We start from the raw sequence: 22,010 nt of genomic DNA, 5'->3' as shown, positions 1-22,010 counted from the left end.
AATCAAAAAAGAAAAGGATTGTGATTTGTCCCCACTTATAACAACATCCCTACCCCAGATCTCTAAAATGTTAATATTTGTGTTGTTTGGGCTCACGCTGCTAAGACGTGGGTAAGATTCACATCGAATGTCATTTTGAGTGTTGGGGGCAGCACAGGAGGAGATGAAACCCGGGAGATAGTTAAGATGGGGCAAGTGAACGGCAGAAAGAAAAGGGCGGGGCTCCCCTGGTGGCACAGTGGTTAAGAATTCGCCTGCCAGTGCAGGGGACATGGGTTCAAGCCCTGGTCCGGGAAGATCCCACATGCTGCGGAGCAACTAAGCCCGTGCGCCACAACTGCTGAGCCTGCGCTCTAGAGCCGCGAGCCACAACTACTGAGCCCATGTGCCACAACTACTGAAGATTGCCCGCTTAGAGCCCGTGCTCCACAGCAAGAGAAGCCACCACAATGAGAAGCCCATGCACCGCAGCGAGGAGTGGCCTCCGCTCGCTGCAACTAGAGAAAGCCTGCGTGCAGCAATAAAGACCCAACACAGCCAAAAATAAAATTAATTAATTAATTAAATAAAAAAGAAATAAAAGGGCCTCGGTATATAATACATAGGGTCTTTTCAATTTATCTAGCTTTCAAGACGCTTGTGAGGCTTTTTTTTTTTGTGGCCATACGTGGGCCTCTCACTGTTGTGGCCTCTCCCATTGCGGAGCACAGCCTCCGGACACGCAGGCTCAGCGGCCATGGCTCACGGGCCCAGCCGCTCCACGGCATGTGGGATCTTCCCAGACCGGGGCACGAACCCGTGTCCCCTGCAGCGGCAGGTGGACTCTCAACCACTGCGCCACCAGGGAAGGCCTGTGAGGTTTTTTTTTTTTTTGGCCACCATGCGGCATGCGGGATCTTAGTTCCCTGATCAGGGCTCAAACCTATGGCTCCTGCAGTGGAAGCTCAGAGTCTTAGCCACTGGACTGCCAGGGAAGTCCCTGTGAGGTCTTTCTAATTCCTGGCTGTTCATGGTCTCCAGGTGGATGAATATCACTCAGTGCATCAGAAGCTCAGTGCTGACATGGCTGATAATTCTAATCTGATCCGAAGTTTGCTGGTTCGAGCTGAGGATGCTCGTCTGATGAGGGACATGTGAGTATTTACCATGGCTAGGACAGGTACGTGGTTGAAAGCATCAGCGATATGGAGTAACATCTCTCAGATGCTACTAGTAGGAGTGTAAATAGGTACAGAGACTTTGGAAGGTAACTTGGCATCATCAGTAAAGTTGAAAATGTGCACACCCTATGACCCAGCAATTCTCCTGGTTTATAACCTCGAGAAACTTGTGCATATAAACCAGGATATTAGTTCAAGAATGTTCATAAAGGCGTCGTTCATACGAACCCCAAAGTGGAAACAATTCATACTAATATAACTGATAAATTATGATATATCTGTACAGTGGAATACTACATGCAATGAGAATGCACGTATCTGGATGACATGTAACAACATGGACAAATCTTACAAACATAATGGAGATTGAAACAAGTAAGACTCAAAAGAATATGTACAAAATGCTTTCATTTATTTAGTTTGGAAACAGACAAAACTAAGCTATATCATTTGGGAAGCATGCATAGATGATAAAAATATAAAGAAATACAGGGAAGAGATTATCATTTAAGATAGTATATTCTCCTTGGGAAGGAGGGGACTCTATTCAGAGAGAACACATTGGGAAGCTTCTTGAATGTTGGCAATGTCCTATTTCTTGACCTAGTTAACAAGCATTTGTTTTGTGAGTTTTTCTGAATGTGTATTAAAATATTTATATATTTTTAAATTTTTTTAAACTTTGGCTGCATCAGGTCTTAATTGCGGCACGCAGGATCTTCGTTGAAGCATGCGGGATCTTTCGTTGTGGCGCTCGGGCTTCTCTCTAGTTGTGGTGCGTGGGCTCCAGAGCACGTGGGCTCTGTAGTTTGCAGCATGCGGGCTCTCTAGTTGAGACGCGCGGGTTCAGTAGTTGTGGTGTGCGGGCTTAGTTGCCCCGTGGCATGTGGCATCTTAGTTACCTGACCAGGGGTCAAACCCATGTCCCCTACATTGGAAGGCAGATTCTTTACCACTGGATCACTGGGGAAGTCCCTGAATATGTATTATATTTTAGAATAAAAAGTTAAAAACAGGGGCTTCCCTGGTGGCGCAGTGGTTGAGAGTCCGCCTGCCGATGCAGGGGACACGGGTTCGTGCCCCGGTCCGGGAGGATCCCACATGCCACGGAGCGGCTGGGACCGTGAGCCATGGCCGCTGAGCCTGCGCGTCCGGAGCCTGTGTTCCACAATGGGAGAGGCCACAACAGTGAGAGGCCTGCGTACCGCAAAAAAAAAAAAAAAAAAAAAAGTTAAAAACAAATTTGTGCACGTCTGGCTTCTTGCTAAGATGCAAAATTTATCTCGGCAATAAAATGTACTGAGGTGGATTCAGTAAAATAGTTCACCAATGATAGGTGGAGTTTATGTGTGCATTTTAGAGGCAAGAGTTCGCCTAAGGGGCTGCTTGTTTTTTCTGAAAGGCCTGAATCATTAGCAGATAGTTAAAATGGTCTTGCTCAGAAGTAAGTGATTTCTGAAAGTTATATTGTTGAAGATTTCAAACACAAAAGTAGATTGAATTATATAATGATTTCCTCTATAGCAGCTACTTAGCTTCAGTAGTCATCAACTAAGGGCTCATCTTGTTTCATCTCCACATTCACCTTCTTCCTCTTCTAGGTACTGTATTATTTTGAAGCAAATTCCAGACATCATATAATTTTAGCCACAGATATTTCAATGAACCTTTAAAAAACAATAACCACAATACCATTATCACACTTAGAAAAATGTAAAATAATTTCTTAATATCACAAAATATCTAGTCGGTGTTTAAAATTACCGCAGTTGTCTCAAATGTATGTGTGTGTTTGGTGTTTTGTTTTGTTCAAATCAAGATTCAAAGACCAAAGACCATGCATTGAATTTGGTTGATAAATCTCTTTTAATCCATATGTTTGCTTGCTCACTTTTTCTCCTCTCTCCTTCTTCTGTAGTTTCCCACCTTGGATTTTGTTGATTGTATCCTGTGGTAATGTTTAGTATTATTCTTCTGTCCCCTATATTTCTGTGAAAATGGTAGTTAGATATAGAGGATTGATCAGATTCAGGTTCAGTTTTTTAGCAAGAATGCTTCATAAGTGGTGCTGTGTACTTCTGTGAGGATGCATGTAACGTCTGGCTGTCTCTTTTTATTATGTTATCAGCTGTTGATGATCACTGCTGAAATATTTCTTCTGGGGTTTGCAAAATAGTGATGTTTTAATTGTTATTTTTTCTTTGTAAATTGGCTGAAGTACTTCTATAAAGAGTAACATTCCCTCATGAATTAATTATTTGGTTCCCTGAGGTACAGTTTGTACTGGAATGACACACTCTCAGCTTTAAAATAATGAGTTGGTTCCCTAGCATCTCTAAGTTGACCAATGAGATTTTTAAAATCCTATTAACATTTTTAATGTGCTTCAGGCCATTTCAGTTATTCTTTATGGTGGCTCAGTTGTCCTGTCTTTGGCCAGTAGAAGCCTTTTCAGGTTGGCTGCAGTTATCAATACCTTTGGACAGACCTATTAGTTTCATTAGTTTGTTTTCTTGTACAAGATTTTTTAGGCTTATCTGGTATATATCCTCTTCTGAATCTGGAATCAGCTATTGCTTCAATCCTGGTCCTTTATAGTGGGAAATGGAGATCACAGTCTGAGCATTAGAGATGCTCATTGCTACTGGGTTGGATATTGATTTGAGACCTTTTCCACAGATAAAGCTAGGTAATGTATATATTTTTTTCAGTGAGCAAATATATCATGAATTCATACTATTTCCAATTCAAATTTATGAATACAGGCTCTTAATTTTGATGTTAATGGTGTATCTCTTCTCTCTCACAGTGGAAATCATGTCTCTAACCACTGTCAACATAACTATTGGCTTTATCTTATGGTACACACACAACATTTAAGGATAGTACCAACATTACTGTCAACAATATGACTGCCGAAAATGGTGTAAGACTTTTTTCTAGTTCTTTGTGTCTTTAGAGTGTGTTCTAGTAGGGAGTTTTAGTCAAATGACTATATTTTAAAGTCATTTGAAATAATTCCTCTTTTTTTGGTCATACTACAAGTGTGATACACAGTTAGATTCATTTGGTTCATTTTGCTGTCAATCTTAGGGGACTGACATTTTTTCCTTTTTGGTTTGATTTTATTACATATTTATTAAAACCTTATATGGGGGCTTCCCTGGTGGTGCCGTGATTGAGAGCCCGCCTGCCGATGCAGGGGACACGGGTTCGTGCCGCAGTCCAGGAAGATCCCACATGCTGCGGAGCAGCTGGGCCTGTAAGCCATGGCCGCTGAGCCTGCGCATCCGGAGCCTGTGCTCCGCAACGGGAGAGGCCACAATAGTGAGAGGCCCACGTACCGCAAAAAAAACACACAAAACAAACAAAACCTTATATGGGTCCAAAGTCGGCCCTAAAAAACATGTGCAGAAAAGTCTAACTTCTCTTTCCCGTCACCTCCATCCTGTTTCCTCCCTTTCACTATAAATAACCAATCAAAAATTTAAATATACATACACACATCTCCTCACATGGTAAGTAAATCATAGCAAATTACTCTTCTCCACCTTGGTTTTTTTTTTTTTTTTTTTTGGTACGCAGGCCTCTCACTGTTGTGGCCTCTCCCGTTGTGGTGCACAGGCTCCAGACGCGCAGGCTCAGCGGCCATGGCTCACGGGCCCAGCCGCTCCGCGACATGTGGGATCTTCCCGGACCGGGGCACGAACCCGTGTCCCCTGCATTGGCAGGCGGAATCTCAACCACTGCGCCACCAGGGAAGCCCTCCACCTTAATTTTTACACTTAAAAATATATCTTGGAGTTCATTCCACAGTAGTACACAGAGATACTTCTCATTTGTTTTTACAGCTGCACAGTACTCTATTCTCTGGATATTTATTCAGCTAGTTCTCCACATTTGGGTTGCTCTTCTGCTATTATATTGCAGTGAATAATTTCGTTACATAAATCTTTTCATATTTTTACTCAGGTATCTTTGGGGAAAAGTTCTAAAATGGGATTGCTGGGGAAAATGATAAAATGTGTATACAGTTTTGCAAGATTTTGCCAAATTCCCCTCCATAGCTGTCAAATCATTTTGCATTCTCCTCTGAGAGTGCCTGTTTCCCTTAGTCTTGTCAATGGAGTATGTTGGCAAACTCTTGGATACTTACCAATTCAGTGGGTGAGAAATGGTCTCATTGTTGTTTTAATTTTCATTTATTATGAGCAGTATTGAGCATCTTTTCATTATTTTAAGCGCTTATTTGCGTTTCTTTTGGTGTGTAAATTCTTTCTTTTTTTTTTGGCCATAGCAGGCAGCATGAGGGATCTTAGTTCCCCAACCAAGGATCAACCCGTGCCCCCTGCAGTGGACGCTTGGAGTCCTAACCACTGGACTGCCAGGGAATTCCTTGTAAATTGTTTATTTCTTTAGCCTATTTAGATTTTTGGTTTTGCTTATGAAAGCTTTTAAAATTTTTTATGTAGTCAGATTGATCCATCTTTTCCTTGGTACTTCTACATTTTGAGTTCTAGTTACAAAAGTTTCCTTACTTCCCATTTGTAGAGAAATTCTTTTAGTATTTTGTATATTTACATTTAAGTCTGTTACAGTTGGAGTTTATCGTGGTGTTCAGTGTAAGTTATAAATTCAGTTTTATCTTTTTCTATGTGACTGTCACATTGTTTCAGTAATACTACTTTAAAAGCCTGTTTTCCCACTGATTTGAGATGCTGCCTTTATAATAATATAATGTATTTCCATATGCAGTGGGTCTATTTCTGGATTTTCTATATTGCTCTATCCGTCCGACTTGTCTCTTCATTTGACAGTGCGATTCTTTTCTTAAAAATGCCTTGTGTGTTTTAATGTCTGGTATGGCTAGGTGCCCCTCTCCCAACCCTTTTGCTCTTCTTTTTCATGGTTTTCCGGGCTACTCATGCTTGTTTGTTCTGTGAACTTTATCAGTTATTTTAGCTCCAGAAAAAAGTAGGTAGTTTTACTGGGATCACATTAAATTTATTAACTTAGGAAGAATTGACATTGTTACAGTGATGTTCAGTCTTACTAAGAATGTGGTATGTCTTTATATTTTGTTCAAGGCATGTTTATGTGTTTCCGGAGTTTTATGGTTTTGTTCATGTACTTGTCCAGTTTAGGTGTAGGTATTTTCTTTTTGCGGTTGTAAATAGGCTCGCTCTTCCACATTGTATCTTCTAACTGGTTTTCGTTTGTCTGTATGAACACTTGATTTTTCTATGTCGATTTTGTAGTCTACTACTGTACTGAATTATCTTATAGTTTAGTTTTTCCAGAGATACACTGTATTATTTGTAAATTGAGATAGTTTTACCTCTTTCCAGTTCATTTTCTTCCCGTTGTTTTCTCTGAGGTATATAAGATTTTTGCTTTTTTTGCCAACTTTATCTATAGAGCTCCTTTTTTTCTCTCTCTGGCTTTTTTTTTTTTTAAGTCAAAGAGATGTTGCTGGCTTTAGGCATTTGACTGTGCTAAACTGGAGAGAGGTGACCAGCAACCTCTAAATTCCTTTTTTCTTGATTTATTTATATTTCATTTAGAGACTATCAAATATACATTGTATTTTTTAAAGCCAGGTTAGTTGATATATAATTTATAATATACATGTAGATAATTCACCCTTTTTAGGTTTACAGTTCAATAAAATTGGGGAAATTTATACTACCAGAATCAAGTACCTCTCCTAACCTCCAGGCCCTGGCAGCCACTGATCTGATTTCTCTTCCTATAGTTTTACCTTTTCCTAAATGTCATATAAATGGAATCATACAAATATATAGCCTTTTGGGTCTGCCTTCTTTCACTTACCATAATGCCTTTGAGATTCATCCATATCGTCGCAAGTTATCAGTAGTTCATTCCTTATTATTGCTGAATAGTATTCTATTGTATGGATATCCATACTTTGTGTATCCATTCACCAATTAATTGACATTTGGGTTGTTTCCAGACTTTGGTGATTGAGAATAAAGCTGCTATAAACGTTTGCATACAGGTTTTTTGCAGACATATTTTCATTTCTTTTGGGTGAAATGTGGCATAATGTGATTGCTGTGTTGTATAGTAAGTATATGTTTAACTTTACAAGAAACTGTCAGTATTAATCTGAAGCTTGGAAGATAGCCTATCACCTTACTCACTTCTCCCCACCCCTCATATCATGGGCATGATAATTCTTGGTTCCTAAGTTCAAACAAACCATGGATCAATAACCAAGGAAGGCCACTTGTCTTCCATTTATTTGGAAGAAGCAGAGTATTTCATAGAAAATTCTCAATGTTTTCAAAGCAGACTTTAGCAGTTACCCTGTTTTAATGACAGTACAGCTAAAAATCTGGTTTGTTCCTTTTTTTTTTTTTTTTTCCTTTTTTTAATGTCTAAGAAGTTTGCAGGTCTTTTCATTTAAGCCTGCCATACTGAGGTACAGTGGTGTTAAATTTCTCTTGATGTACACAGGAGAACAATGAAGAATCGCTATATGGAACTATATGACCTTAATAAAGACTTGCTCAATGGATATAAAATTCGCTCTAACAATCACACAGAGCTGTTGGGAAGCCTCAAAGCAGTAAATCAAGCGATTCAAAGAGCAGGTCGTCTACGTGGTAAGTCTCTGTTTGTAGCACTGTATTTCGTCTGTAATTTTGGGGTGAGAACCATTGAAGATGGTGGTAGCTTCAAGAATTCGTATCAGGGCTTGTATCTATAAAGATGCCTTTCATACTGAAGTTAGCACCGTTCACTTGAGTTGCAGTCAGCCTATTGTTTGGCTTAGTCTGCAGACTTCAGAGGGAAAGAACACTTTCAGCTCCTTTTCTTAGATCTTGCTGCATCCTCTAAAGAAAAACCTAGTGACATATACTCAAGAGGAAAGCCTTAAATACTCCTATTAGAAAAAATAAAAAAGACTGAAGATTAATGAGTTAAGTGTCCAACTTAAAAATTACAAAAAGAACAACAGAATAAACCAAAGGAAGCAGAAATATCAGCCAGAGATTTATACTTGGAATCTGCTGTTTTGGGTCAGTGCTTTGACCTCCTTTTATAGAAAAGGATCAAAGCTCATATCCACTTAGCAAAGATTATTTCTAAAACTGACTCTTGGTTTCTAGGTGTGAGATAGTTTCTAAGCTTGGTTTGTGTTTGTGATAAAGTCCCTTACAAGGGTATGTATCTTTTTTAGGGAATGGTAAGATAAATCTGTTAAATTTGTACTTACCTATAACTCTTTTCTACCCTAGTTTTATGTTGTCTTTATAGATAGCCTCTGATTCATAATCTCACTTTTAATAATCTTTTGGCTCATATGGATTTGATGTTTCTTCTCTTACAGTTGGAAAACCAAAGAACCAGGTGATCACTGCTTGTCGGGATGCGATTCGAAGCAACAACATCAACACGCTGTTCCGAATCATGCGGGTGGGGACAGCTTCTTCATAGGAGAGGAAAGAATAGGTAACTAGGTTGCTAGAAGGGGTTTCTCCTTAAACTTCTAGGCTGGTTTGCTTTGGATCACATCCCGGTGAACCCAAGGTTCTGGGAGCGAAAACCACCTTGGTGAGTTGTACAAATGAAAGACAAAGCATTGCATCTGAAAAGTGTATTCACTTTCTTTTTTTTTAAAATCAGTAGTACTGTTGCAGAATACACTACGTTTGTATGGAGGGAAATGGATACTTTTGAAACATTAGGGCTTCAAAGTCCAGTTTTTCTGTACATATGTAAAGTCAGTGTGTAGATGCATCTTTTTTCTTGAAATTGTAATTAAAGTAGATTATCTTTTTCATTAAAATTTAAAGGTGTTGCACTATGTGTTTACTGATTGTAAAATCACCACATCAGAATTGCATAAAGCCATTTGTGTTATGTGGAGAAAAACAAAAATTTGGATATTCAATTTGTGCCCCCTTTTTTTTAAACCTCACGTCATTTTATTGAATATATACTTATTAAGAACTTATTTACAGTAGGAATGTTCTAGACTTTGGTCCAAAGATGGGCCATATATATAATTCTCTGTATAACAAAAAAATGTTTGGAATTTTCAGAGCTGAATGTGGAGAAGTGAGTGAAGTCTAATGCAATTATGGAGGTTTCGCTCAGAATATCTGTTCCAATTTTCTTCTAGTGTGACTTCCCTTTCCTGTGAAGAGCAGGAAGCTAAAACAGAAGTTTCTCCAATTCGTTTTCAGCTGGTGATCCAGGTTTGATTCAGCTTGCATTTCAGATGCAGTCACATGAGACTTGAAATTTGAACTGAGATAAAGGGATATCGGGCATGTATTTGATCAGTGTGGATTATAGCAAATGTAGCATGGTTCTGGAGCCAAACTCTGTCTCTGAGGCTTGCCGGTGTAGCAGAAATAGATTCTGGGTAGTAGAAAAGCTGGCATGACTGGGGGACCTTGAAGCTGGAGTGGCAGCTTCCTGGTTTTGCACATGAGGTCTCCTGAATGGAGCACTGTGATGCTGTTCTGGAACTGTAAATGGTAGCTGATTTAGTGGCTCAGCCTGAGGCAGTCCTATGTTTATCTATGCAATAAAGGGTGCCTCCTGGTTTCACAAGCAGCTTCCTGATCTGGCAGGAGCAGCTGCTTTGGCAGCCTGGTTCTGCAGTACAGACTTGAGCAAAGATTCTGGAATTGCATCCTACAGGTTTTTATTCGACAGCCTTAATAATTCTGTAAACTATCTGGCAGGCTGTAATCCTTTTATTCAAATTGTCTAGTGAGGAATCTGTTCTCTGCATCAGAATACTGACCTGTATGAAACCCCAAAGAGACTATACAGAACACAGGCCTTTCCTCTGTGGTAAGTTAACTTCATAGTTTCCTCCGTTTGGCCACTTAGGATTACCTCTTCTATTTCTGAAATGTGAGCTTTAAGGAGCCCTAATTTTTATGAGACTGTTAGGCCCCTCTAATACCTTTGTTTTGCATTTTCAACCTGTAAGCTCAAAAGACATCCACATATACTACATTATCTTCAGTAATCTCCAAAGTAGTAATCTTTTATACCTGCTTCAGAGATGAAGAAACTGAAGCGCAGGGATCAATTACTTGCCAGAGCCACAGAGCTACTGGCAAGACGCAAGTCCCACCGTGGGGTCTTTTTCTGTTTTAGCCATAGTCTAACTTACACCCTTTGAGATTAAAATCTCTAGTTGGTGCTGGTTTTAAATTGTATGGCATTATTCATTTTTAGGGACCCTTAAAGAATCATCTCATTAAAGGTCATTCTGTTGTACTTCAGCCCCAAAACTTCCTTCTTACACCTAAAAATATTCATGGACAAGGCTTGAAGGAGTCGACCTGCAGCAAGATTATTTTTTTAAGAACTTTCTTTTTTTTTTCTTTTTTTTTTTTTTTGCGGTACGCGGGCCTCTCACCGTTGTGGCCTCTCCCGCCGCGGAGCACAGGCTCCGGACGCGCAGGCTCAGCGGCCATGGCTCACGGGCACAGCCGCTCCGCGGCATGTGGGATCCTCCCGAACCGGGGCACGAACCCGTGTCCCCTGCATCGGCAGGCGGACCCTCAACCACTGCGCCACCAGGGAAGCCCGAGATTATTTTTTATAGCCCTGACTTACAGATTACAAATAGGTTATTTTCACATTAATTTAATCCTCTTGGTATTAGTGTCTCTGAGCTCAGACAGGCAGAATGTTTTCTACAGGGTCCTACAGCTTGGTTAAGTCGCAGTGTAGAAGTTGGAAACCAAGTAGTCATGGCCCTTTCTGCTATTTCAGACTGCTCCCAAGTGAGTGAAGACTAGATGAGATGAAAATGTTCATAGTATTCATCCTTTTTATCCTCTTAGAAGTCATGTTCAGCTTAGGGAAGAGAACAACTGTTTGGTTATCAGCTACTTCTCTATTTTGTTGCCGTATTTTTCTGTCCTGATAGAATCTGAGTGCCTTCTACAAGCTACAGCTTAAGCTCTATTTTGTTGCTGAATTTTGTTGAAGCTTTAAGTGAACACTCTGCCTTCATTTAAAAGCTGATCTTGAGGATTCTGGTATCTGGGAGAAAGCTTTTTAGTCATTTTTAAAGCATCCCTTTTAAAGTCACCCCCCTTATCCCTAGATTCAGGTATTCAATATTTTAGAGAGAGTATGGTCTTTATTCTTTCCCACCATGTCTGCCTGTTCAAATACTACATCAAGGCTCAGTTCAAATGCTCTCTCAGGAGACCTTTCCTCTCCCATGTCTATTTTTAACCCTTATTACATTTTGTGTTTATATATATCTCAATCCCCGATTGAGAGCAGGGGCTACATCTTAACCAGCTTTGTCCTCCCCATGGTGCTAAGCCAGTGCCTTGAGCATAGAGAAGCATCTGCTGCCCCCCATGGAAGTGTTTGTCCTCAGTAAGCCTGTCAGTGGCTTCAGAAATCAAAGAACTAGGAACTTTACAACTATTAAGCAACCCTAGAAGTACTTCACAAGAATGATTTTCAACATTAACATTTCAAATTTTATAATTAGCAGTTATAAATCTGCCAGTGCAGAGTCCTGTGATCACAAAACTAAATTATCTCGTTTCACTTTGCCACTAAAGTACAGTAAGACACCCACTGCAGCCTGGTGTTTTGCATTTTTGCCTCTTCCCCATCCGACCCCTGCCCACACTATATGCTCCAGCTCATGAGTCATCTTTTTATTTGTGTGGTAAAGAAATGTACTATTCCTGACATGAAGCTACATGGACAATTTCCAAGTAGTTTTCAAAATTGGCTATGTGGACTGATTTTTTGTCAGTCAGAGAAGGAATTATCTGTTTTTGTAGGAATGTCCAGTTCACGCAGGCTGGAGAGCCTGCCGCTATCATTTCTCTCTATCAAGGACTCTTTTAACAGGGTTTGATTTTCTCATTCAGTTGCAGTAGTGGCCAGTATGTAATGGTACTGAAGAGGTACCGCAGCCAAAACTTACTTGCTGAGGAAATGCTGGTCTGGGAGAGGCAGCCCAAGCATTGATTTTTTTTTCAGTATTCTATGGGAAAGAAACACCACATTCAGAGGAGTTTGAGGCAGTCAGTGAGCTGTAGAAAAGCCAGGTTCAAAACGTAACAGCCTCTTTCTCTCGTAGGTTTCGTTTCATTTTTCTACATCTTTAAGTGAGGGACTGAAATTAGATTTATAGGGTTCTTCCTTAAATATTTTATTTTTCCTTTGCTTAACAGAAATACTAATATGCTTTCAAAGTAACTTTCTGAAAATGTTCTTATTTACATAATGGTTAACATAAGGGGAATGTGTCATGGGGACTTGACCTTACACAATTGTAGGAAGTGGCAAAGTGTAGTCTGTCAGTTTTCTAGTCTGATGCTGGAACTTGAAGCCCACAGGACAGGCAGTCAGAAAGGATGTAGAGTTGGGAAGAACAGGAACAAGCTGGAACCCAGAGGCCATGAGCTGGAGCCCACAAGGACACATTAAAATCTCAGTTCTTGCCTCTGACCTTGATGGTGTGGGGAGACCCTTCATCAGAGAAGCTGAAGGAAGAGCCAGGGACGGTGGAGCAGTTGGAGGCGCAGACGTGGAATCACACTGAGAAGGTGAGCCAGCAGGTAAGCTACAGTGTGTGTGAGCTACAAAATGGCTACTGCTTCATTCTGGCCCTCCATATCTCGCACAAGGATGTGTGGCTCATCCTAACTGGAAAGAGAGGGAAGGGAGTCCTGGGAAATGTAGTTCAGTCTAGCCAAGTTGATATATCACATAGCACACAGTGGCTATCACAGTATGGTGGGATTCCAGGTGACCTTTACTTCATATTTTTTCATGTTGTGTTCTTCACAACAAACATGTATTATATAGATAATCTAAAAAAAATATATAAAGCTATTTGGGAAAAAAAATCTTCCTTTATTAAAAGGAATTATAAGAATTAAGAGATGACATATTTTACAGGTGAATATCATAGCTTTTCTCTGCAAGAAGTATAAAAAGGATGCCCATGTTTTAATTCCTCTGTTGCTACTTAACAGTTGTCAGCATCGGCTCTAGACCCTAAAAGTCAAGATGAAGAATGAAATGCTGAGGAAAAGCAACTTCTTCATCACTGGGTACCTTCAGTGGAGAAAACTGACCTGCGAGTTACACCATCCTTCACAGTCTAAGAGGTACCACTGTAAATGATGTAACTAACAGCAGCACCACAGTCTGGCTCTCAGGGATTCTTTCCCCTTGGGCACCAGAATCCTTTTTTGTAGTGTGTAGACGATTCTGCTATGTTGACAGACCATAAACACACTGAGATTAAGGAGAATGTAATAAACACATTTTCATGCTTGTGTAGGATGCTACGACTTAGACTCAGTGCTCCAGAACTCTTAGATGTTACCTACAACCATGAGTCTCAAACTGTTTTCTAAGCTTGGCACACGTGGTGGTTTCACCTGCTCAGCCCTATTCCCCGGGGCTTCCTGGGGTTATGCCGCTAAGACGGTGTTAACTATCTGCAGGAACTTAAAAGAAAAGGCAAGCTTTGAAATTTAAACCATTAGCAACAGAGTAGTACTTGTAATCCCACTTGAGTGTCACCACACTATGGTTAAAAAACTGTGCTCCCCAAAACAGTATGCATGTAAATGCTCCCCCCCATGTTGGTGAGGAAAGACAATATGAGAACTAGTGCTAGGTATTTCTTTTTAGCTCACGTTTTAAAAATTAGTGTTTGTTTTATAACAACTAATACTGAATATTAGTACATGTGTAAAATTTATAGCTAAATATCCATATAATGAGCATACGTGCTACAACTTTTTTTTACTGATTGGGTACAAGATCAAAATTTTGAAACCATCAACCTAAAAGAAAGTGCAACTCATTTTCTTCATTTAAGTTCAAATTTTAGTACTCAAAGTTTTAGGAGATTAAAAAAAAGATAAAGCCAAATGCTTTTCCTATTAATGAGTAAAATCCAAAATAAAAGCTACTGCAATACCTAATAATACACGTAAGAGAAGAGGAAGTTAACAGGGAGACAGCACTGGAATGGAATGAGAATAGCATCTTTCTACTAAAGATGCAGTGACACCTTACACCTATCCATGCACGCCCATGCACATGGGTAGCAGTTATTATATAATCCCCTTGAACAGTTCAGGGGAAAAAGAATGTAACAAAATGGACAGCTTCTTGGCATTTTGCCATGGTCTTTAGTATTTGGTCTCTTCAAGAAAGGCAACTAGTTTGATAGTTGACCCTACAATATTTAGGAAATGAAAGCCATATGTGAGATTAGAAAATCATATAGTCATAGTGGAGGCACAACTCCAGGATGGAAGAGCAGTGGGCACCTGAAAACTACTGCACATCTTCTTTACTGACCAGAAGTTTCTTGTGGCCATGTGGTTTTAGGCCAGGCTTTTTCCAAGGGAACAGACTACACATCGCCTAGTCCATACAGTCCACAGAGAGTCACAGTGGAACAAAGCCACAGGCAGTGGGAGGAAGTGCAATGGGCCCAGAATGAACAGGGTGTAAGGTTCTGTAATCTTCTAAACCTGTGAAATTAGGAAGGACAGAATCTGCAGTCATAAATTCATGAGTCCATATTTTTTAAAAAAAGTCACTGGAAACATGGATGAACCTTGAAGATTTTATGCGGAGTGAAATAAGCCAGTCACAAAAGGACAGACATTCTATTATTTGTCTTATGAGGAATATGAGTTGTCAGATTCATAGAGACAGAAAGTAGAATGGTGGCTGCCAGAGGCTGGGGGGAGGGGAAAATAGAGTTACTATTTAATGGGGACAGAGGTACAGCTGGGTAAGATGGAAGAGTTCTGGAGATGGATGGTGGTGAAGGCTGCACAACAATGTGAATGTACTTAATGCCACTGAACTGGACACTTGAAAAAGATACATTTTATGTCACGTATATTTTACCACATATTGTTTTTTAATCACTGAAGAAGCCAATATGGAAAATGAACTGAATGTTAAAGAAAAAGACAAAACCCCTTTTTATTTTACATCAAGAGATGAGTACCTAGCTCCAAGCTCAAGGTCTAGGTTGAGGATGATCATCATGAGCCCTACTAAAGGACAACCACACACAGCTTTAAGAACGCTGTCACACAGCTCACCTTGTAGCTCTCCTTCACTCGATGCCTAACTCTTCCAGACGTCCCAGTACTGAGGAAGGGTCTCCTCTTTCCAGCTTTGCCCAACCTTATTCATAATAGACAAATGAAAAGTCCCAGAAACCTGTTCTGTTTGGGAAAGTTTTCTTTTGTTCTAGGCTTCGGTGGTTAATATGCTTGACGAATTTCAGAGTTTCCCTATCTCTGTAGACCAAGGCCAAAGAATTGTTTTCTGGATTCACTGTTAGCAGCTGAAATAGGCAAATACAGTGATACATCAGAACACGGAGATTATATTCTCACCTCTTTTCTTAAACAGACGGTTCCATATCAAATACTCAGCCTCCGGCAATAGAGGATCCTTTAAAGTATCCTTTACTAGGAGGAGCTATTGATCTTGCTGTCCAGACATTTTCCAATAGGCCCCATTCCAGTACATACCCAGAAAAGTTTTACCTAATGCATTGATTTCTTACTACATTGAAAGATTCATGGGAATGCACCATCTGACTCTTAATTTATTTGGAATTTCTTTTAGCTGGGTAGAATGCTTAGTGATTATCCTTTAGCCTCTTTATTCCATGCTGAATACTTTCTACTAGAAATTAGAACCACTGCCAGCCAGACCAATGTGGATTTATCAGCTAAAGACACTGGCAGAAGGTCGTAAAAGTTGCGTCTCTGAAGAATGAAAGTGTCTTCAAGAACTAAAAAAGGATGGTTTGCTATCAGAAGCAACTTACCTCTTCATCTTCTCCTTTGGCAATGTAGGAGGTAAAGCCACCATACTCTGGCTCCCAGCCTTATGAAGGGAAAACAAAGAGCATTCAGAAAGCTCTCACTGCAAGAGTTACATTGATCTGTTTGAATCACTGATCCCATGCTGCTTAAAACGGGGATCTGGGAGTTGAGTAGAACTAACTCTGACTTATGAGCCTGAATTTATCATTCAACCAACACTGAATAAGAACTGAAAACTAAGAACTAAATACAAAATACACCTAGAAGGACAATTACATAAAAGTGCTGGGGGGTTCATTAGATGGAAATTATGATTTAGTTCATCTCCTATACCTTGGTCACAGATACAAATAGTACTTTGAGTTGGGAGATGACTGAAATTCATGACCCCTAAGATCCCTTCCAGCAGAGCTCCTGTGATCTGAGATCCTGGCCAAGGCGAATTACTTGTGATCTTGGTTCAGTTAGAGAGGGTCACTCAGGAGAGACTGTCCCTCTTACCTTCACAGCCACAGTAGAGAAGTAAGTCCAGGGCAAATTCAGTCTTGCTGTTGTCATGGATTAAAGTGTAGTGACCAGTCTTCCAATGCCTCAGTTCCCCCTGGCATGTGGGAACACTTGATTCTAAGAAAAAAAACAACAGAAGGCCAGAAAAAAATAACCTTGATACCAAAGAATGATAATTAGGAATAGTTATAGCACTAAAGAGAAACTATTTCCATAAACCTTCAGCTGACCTATTGCTCCATTATATTATTAAGTATGTAAGCCTTATAATGAAAAAAAGTTGACTTTCTATTTCTCTTTACCATGATTTTCAGATGGAGTATATATTTAGCTGCCAGAAATTTTCTCTAAAATAACATGAATATTATTGTTAACTAAACTTTACTTTTTAGAGCAGTTTACAGAAAAGTTAAGTTTCCCAGAAAGTACAGTTCCTCTACTCCTGCCACACACAACCCCTGCCCCTCCCCATCAGTTTCCTCTATTATTAACATCTTGCCTTAGTGTGATTTATTTGTTACAACTGACCAATATTGATGCATTATTAACTGAAGTCCACAGTTTACGTTAGGGTTTGCTCTTGGTGTTGTACATTCTACTAGTTTAATGTCATGTGTCCATTCCATCTTGTTTGGAGATGATTAAACGTCCTCTGCTTTTAATAATTTCCTTCTACCTATCTGTCCAAATTCAAGCAAGTTTTTCTTAGGCTGATATTGGTTCTTAGCAGAAAGAAGCCACTCACCTTCCTCTTTATGTTCTTGTGTTTCAAAGTAGGTTTAGGTAACGCCAGTCATATTTCTCTCCACCATTTGTACTACTGTTAGCCTAATAAAATGTACTAGCTGTTCTTCCTACCCGGAATGCTGTCCTAGCAGATCCTTCTTGTCATTCAGATCTGAGCTTGGATGACAGCTCCTCAGACAGGCTGGTCCAGATTGCCCATTCACCTAAGAGGCCACCCAGTCATTCCTCAGCACATACCCCTATTCAGATTTCCTGCAGAGCACCTAGCCTTATTTGATGTTTTCTTGTTGTTCGTGTATCATTTAATCTCTGTCTTCTCCTACTATCAATAGACTGTAAGCCAGGGAGAGCAGAGACCTTGTCTGTCTTCTTCTCCAGTTCCAGAAATGGGGCCTAGCATATAGTAGGTGCTTAAGAAATGTTTGTTGAATGAATAAATGACTGAATTGTGAATACCTAATAGTAAAAGAAGGACAGAACGTAACAGCAGCTTACCTTTCTTTGCATCGTTTTCCTCTGGCTCTGGGTCCATCTGTTCATTGCTCTGCTGACTGCTGTTGCTGATGGCCACCTGCCTGCTCTCTGGCTCAGAACTGTGGCTAGGCCCTTCTTCAGTGTTCTCAGCAGCAGAGGCTGCTTCTCCCTCCTTTTTGTCCTCAAGCTCACCTTCTTCTGAAGGGGCCAAGAAGTGAAGTTTCAGGCCTGTGAAGTTGGAGAGCAGCAAGAACATTGCCTCGGAGCGAAATAATGCCATGCAGTCCTTCAAGATGTCAGGAAGTTTGCTCTCCTCAGCCTTCTCGTAAAACCTGGAAAGCAGCGATGCCAAGGTGTTCATCAAAGCCACAGATGTAATATTACTCATGGGATGAAAGCTGATCATTAGCTTTGTATCTCTCTCCCTAAACCTTGCATAGCTTACTAATGTCCAAGTTGTTACAATAATGAGGTTTTGTTAGGGCCTGCTACTGGATGTCCCTGGGAACAAAACATCATTAGGGCAAATGCCCTATTATTGGAGGTGAGCCTTGCAGACAAACAGGCAGGTGTTGAATGCAGAAGCAAATGTCTTGGATGATGGGTTCTACCTTTTGTTAGGGGGACCTCGGCTGCTCCATTCCACATCTCCTTTCTCCAAAGCCTCACACACCTCTGCAAATTTCTCAGGCTGGAAAAGGAGCAAATGAAGCAGCAGTTAGCAGATCTCCCTATGATCCCACACTGGTCTTGCAGGTACAGCAGCTCTGCGGAATCATGCTGGCTGATTCCTAAAAGGGCCGGGTGACTCTCATCCCTTTCACACAACCTCCCCCAGTCCTGATACGCTGAAGCCAGAGCAAAGACTGGATAAATCGTCAGCATGCTTTAGCCAAGTCACCTGAGTGTCAATTTGGGCCATTTCCTTAAGTAGTAGTATGTCTTACGTCAAATTGGTAAACCTCTCAAATTCCTGCATTTATTATAATGAAAATGTCTATATAATAATACAGATTCTTTAGGCCTCAGCTCATTCCCTTGATTTAATCAGCATTCTAAACTTAAAAAGTCCAGTGTAGTACAAGAAGCTGATTAATCTGTTAAAATATTCTCCATAAGAGCCTTTATAAGTACTTGTTTAATGCAGTTTCCCAAGAGTATTCTACAAACAGTAATCCTATCAGTTATAAAACAGGAAAGAGGATCCCGAAGGATGGTTTAGGTGAGCTGAATTAAATAGGGTTAAACAAGTTTATTTACTATTAATACTTCTCAAATTCCTTAATATGCTATGTCAGCTATATAATTCAGAGACAGAGGCAGTATGTAGTGTCTCTCAACCTTTTTTTCAAGGAGGCACCAACTCTTGGGACTGATTCCATGGGACCCAGGGTCACCTGGGAAAAACCACACTCGCATATGTGATCTCATTTGGCCCTCACAACAACTCTTCAAGACAGGCAGGGCAAGTATTATCCCAGTTTAACTGATGATGAAATAAAACTGAGACCTTAGTAATTTGCTCAGGTCAGTAAAACCACGGAGCTAAGATGTGAATATAAAGTCTTCTAGGGCTTCCGTGATGGTGCAGTGGTTAGAAATCTGCCTGCCAATGCAGGGGACACGGGTTCAATCCCTGGTCCGGGAAGATCCCACATGCCACTGAGCAACTGAGCCCATGTGCGCCACAGCTACTGAGTCTGCACTCTAGAGCCCACGAGCCACAACTACTGAGCCCATGCCCCTAGAGCCCGTGCTCCGCAACACGAGAGGCCACCATGGTGAGAGGCCCACGTACTGCAGGGAAGAGTGGCCCTCGCTCTCTGCAACTAGAGAAAAGCCCACGCACGGCAATGAAGACCCAACGCAGCCAAAAATAAATTAAAAAAAAATAAAGTCTTCTAACTTCTAACCTGGTTCTCTCTCCACTATAATGTGCTACCTCATCATTCTCAAAACATTTGTTACTAATTTGTTAATCAGCAATCTTTCTGTTATTTAAAAGTAATTGGTAAGTACCATAGTCATCAAATGACTAGGATGGGAACTACACACCACTCATCCCCAATATAGAAGTGTGTGTGTGGGACTTCCCTGGTGGCGCAGTGGTTAAGAATCCACCTGCCAATGCATGGGACACGGTCGAGCCCTGGTCCAGGAAGATCCCACATGCTGCGGAGCAACTAAGCCCGTGCACCACAACTACTGAGCCTGTGCTCTACAGCCTGCGTGTCTAGAGCCCGTGCTCCGCAACAAGAGAAGCCACCGCAATAAGATGCCCATGCACCGCAACAAAGAGTAGTCCCCACTCACCGCAACTAGACAAAGCCCCCATACAGCAGTGAAGACCCAGTGCAGCCAAAAATAAATAAATAAAATAATTTTTAAAAAAAGTGTGCGTGATTAAGATTCTAGAGAACTGGGGAATACCCAAGGGACTCGACCCACTAACATACGACTGATACCAATGTTAGCTATTATCATCATTTCTATACTTAATTTGAAGAAGAGGATGACGTAAACATGCTAACCAGGAACAAAACAAAAAGCAACAAAAGCTCTTAGTGATGCCTCTTCACCCACCCAGGAAGCAAGGCTGCACGCCAAATGTGGTATATCGGACAGGATTTGCTGGCCTACCTTAAGGAACTCTTTTAGGAGAATTTCAGAGCTTTCTTCAAATTCTTCTTGAATTTGAACTTGGTACTCCATGTCGAGATAAGTAGGGTTGATCCAATCATACAAAATTTCATGCTACAAAGAAGCAGCAGATGCAAAGGGTGAGTTAATAATTCCTACTGCTTTTGTTCTGAATCATTTTACACTAGTAAAATATATGCAAATCTTCACTTTATAATTTTCTCCTTGTTAAATAAAGTTCTGGAAAGCTCTGCCTTAGACAGACACTATCAAAAGTGTATCTAAGAAGGGTGGAAAGGCAAGCTCAAAGCCTAGTTCTGTTAGCAGGATGAGCCACTTTTAAAACCAGAAAAGCAAATGATACGCCACAGCTTTTCTAAGACAAGAATCCCAGCAACAGGAATTTATCCTTACATCTTGTGGGACGTGAGGGCTCCGAGGTATGAGAGGTTCAAAGTAGGTGGGAGGCCTGGTCAGTAAAGGACCATGAAACCAGCCGCTGATGGACAAACGCGACTTTTCTTCAGACAGGACTTCAGAAACCTGAAAGGACAAGACCAGTAGCACATCAATGCAAAGACCAGCAGGGAAGATTACCAGCCAAGGCTGACTAATTTCAGGACCCTTCACACTAGGTGTGAAAACAACCTGGCCGGACAGTCCAACCGGAAGCCGTCACATTTAGAGAACGGGCGACTGAAAAGCATGCTCTTTGGCCCTCTATGTATTTGTGGTTCACAGTCTTTACCTGGTGAAAGGATACTGGAGACACTTCAAAGAAAACCAGTGTGTTCCACGAAGGGATAAGAGACTTGACAATCTGCTTCGGCTGAAAGTGTTCTGCGTGGGGCGAGAACACATCTGTAAATGTGCTTCATCGTCATTAACCACTTCCCGGCCGCCTCGTTTCACCTTGACAATTTGCCAATTTCTAAGGGTAGCTAAATGTCCCCTCCAGATCCCCATATGCCACCCGTTCCATCTGTTTTATATAGTTCTGCTAGGTGATATCTGTTCTTACTCCACCATCCTCTATTACTGATGAAGGCTGGAAAAGGTTCTGAACGTTTTCTGGAGTCGAGCTCTGGTGTCAGTCATTAAAAAAATAAAAAAGACCCTGACCTCCTATCAGAGGCACTGGTCCTGGCAGATTCATAGCCACGGGTGGCTGCACATGTTCTCTACCCTCCCACAGCCAGCATTCAGAAGCAGGGTCTGACTATTCCTCATCTTAACTCGGCTCTAACTTATCTCTGGAGTAATGATTATTTCAGGCACAACTCAGGAGAGGTGGCTGTCAGGGCTGGTAATTATTCCCCTGCAGTCACCACTGTAATGAAGAGCTTCCATCTCCCGAGGCGCACAGACAGAGCGCCTAAGGACCCGGAAGTGGCTGCTGGTGTTGAAGAGCACGCCTTTGTCTTACCGTCAACGTTGTACAGGTCCAGGGTGCCCCCCAAGCTCCTGTCCCAGGGAGGAACCAGGTAAAGAATGAAGGCAATCCGGCGTCCTTCCAGCTCGTCGTCATGGCAGAGCAGGGCATCTGCAATAGTTCAGCGCACACCGTAATGTCCCTGTGCGGCAATGAGCAGCGGACATCTGACTCTGTGCTCACTATCAGTCC

At 41.1% G+C, this 22,010-nt stretch overlaps 2 protein-coding genes across 5 annotated transcripts in view; one reads left to right on the top strand and one right to left on the bottom strand.

The window, feature by feature from the left end:
• Window positions 1–8,964, top strand: part of BBS2 (Bardet-Biedl syndrome 2) — a 31,697-nt gene extending 22,733 nt beyond the window's left edge. For all 4 annotated transcript variants that reach the window (XM_033417574.2, XM_049702800.1, XM_033417575.2 and 1 more), the window contains 3 exons: window positions 1,021–1,133; window positions 7,641–7,789; window positions 8,518–8,964. In XM_033417574.2, the coding sequence (XP_033273465.1) occupies window positions 1,021–1,133; window positions 7,641–7,789; window positions 8,518–8,624 (369 nt within the window). In that variant the 3' untranslated portion in view covers window positions 8,625–8,964. The remainder of the gene's footprint in view (window positions 1–1,020; window positions 1,134–7,640; window positions 7,790–8,517) is intronic.
• Window positions 8,965–15,037: 6,073 nt separating this feature from the next.
• Window positions 15,038–22,010, bottom strand: part of OGFOD1 (2-oxoglutarate and iron dependent oxygenase domain containing 1) — a 30,397-nt gene continuing 23,424 nt past the window's right edge. The window contains exons 5-13 of the mRNA XM_004286372.4: window positions 21,813–21,929; window positions 21,135–21,226; window positions 20,801–20,929; window positions 20,387–20,500; window positions 18,358–18,437; window positions 17,768–18,078; window positions 16,520–16,642; window positions 16,021–16,079; window positions 15,038–15,528 (exon numbers count right to left, since the gene is read on the bottom strand). Of these exons, the coding sequence (XP_004286420.1) occupies window positions 15,367–15,528; window positions 16,021–16,079; window positions 16,520–16,642; window positions 17,768–18,078; window positions 18,358–18,437; window positions 20,387–20,500; window positions 20,801–20,929; window positions 21,135–21,226; window positions 21,813–21,929 (1,187 nt within the window). The 3' untranslated portion in view covers window positions 15,038–15,366. The remainder of the gene's footprint in view (window positions 15,529–16,020; window positions 16,080–16,519; window positions 16,643–17,767; window positions 18,079–18,357; window positions 18,438–20,386; window positions 20,501–20,800; window positions 20,930–21,134; window positions 21,227–21,812; window positions 21,930–22,010) is intronic.

This window comes from Orcinus orca, chromosome 20 (genome assembly GCF_937001465.1).
Source record: "Orcinus orca chromosome 20, mOrcOrc1.1, whole genome shotgun sequence".
In the NCBI taxonomy this organism is placed as follows: domain Eukaryota; kingdom Metazoa; phylum Chordata; class Mammalia; order Artiodactyla; family Delphinidae; genus Orcinus; species Orcinus orca.
Note: the sequence above shows the minus strand (reverse complement) of the source record. Positions and strands in the feature narration are given on the sequence as shown.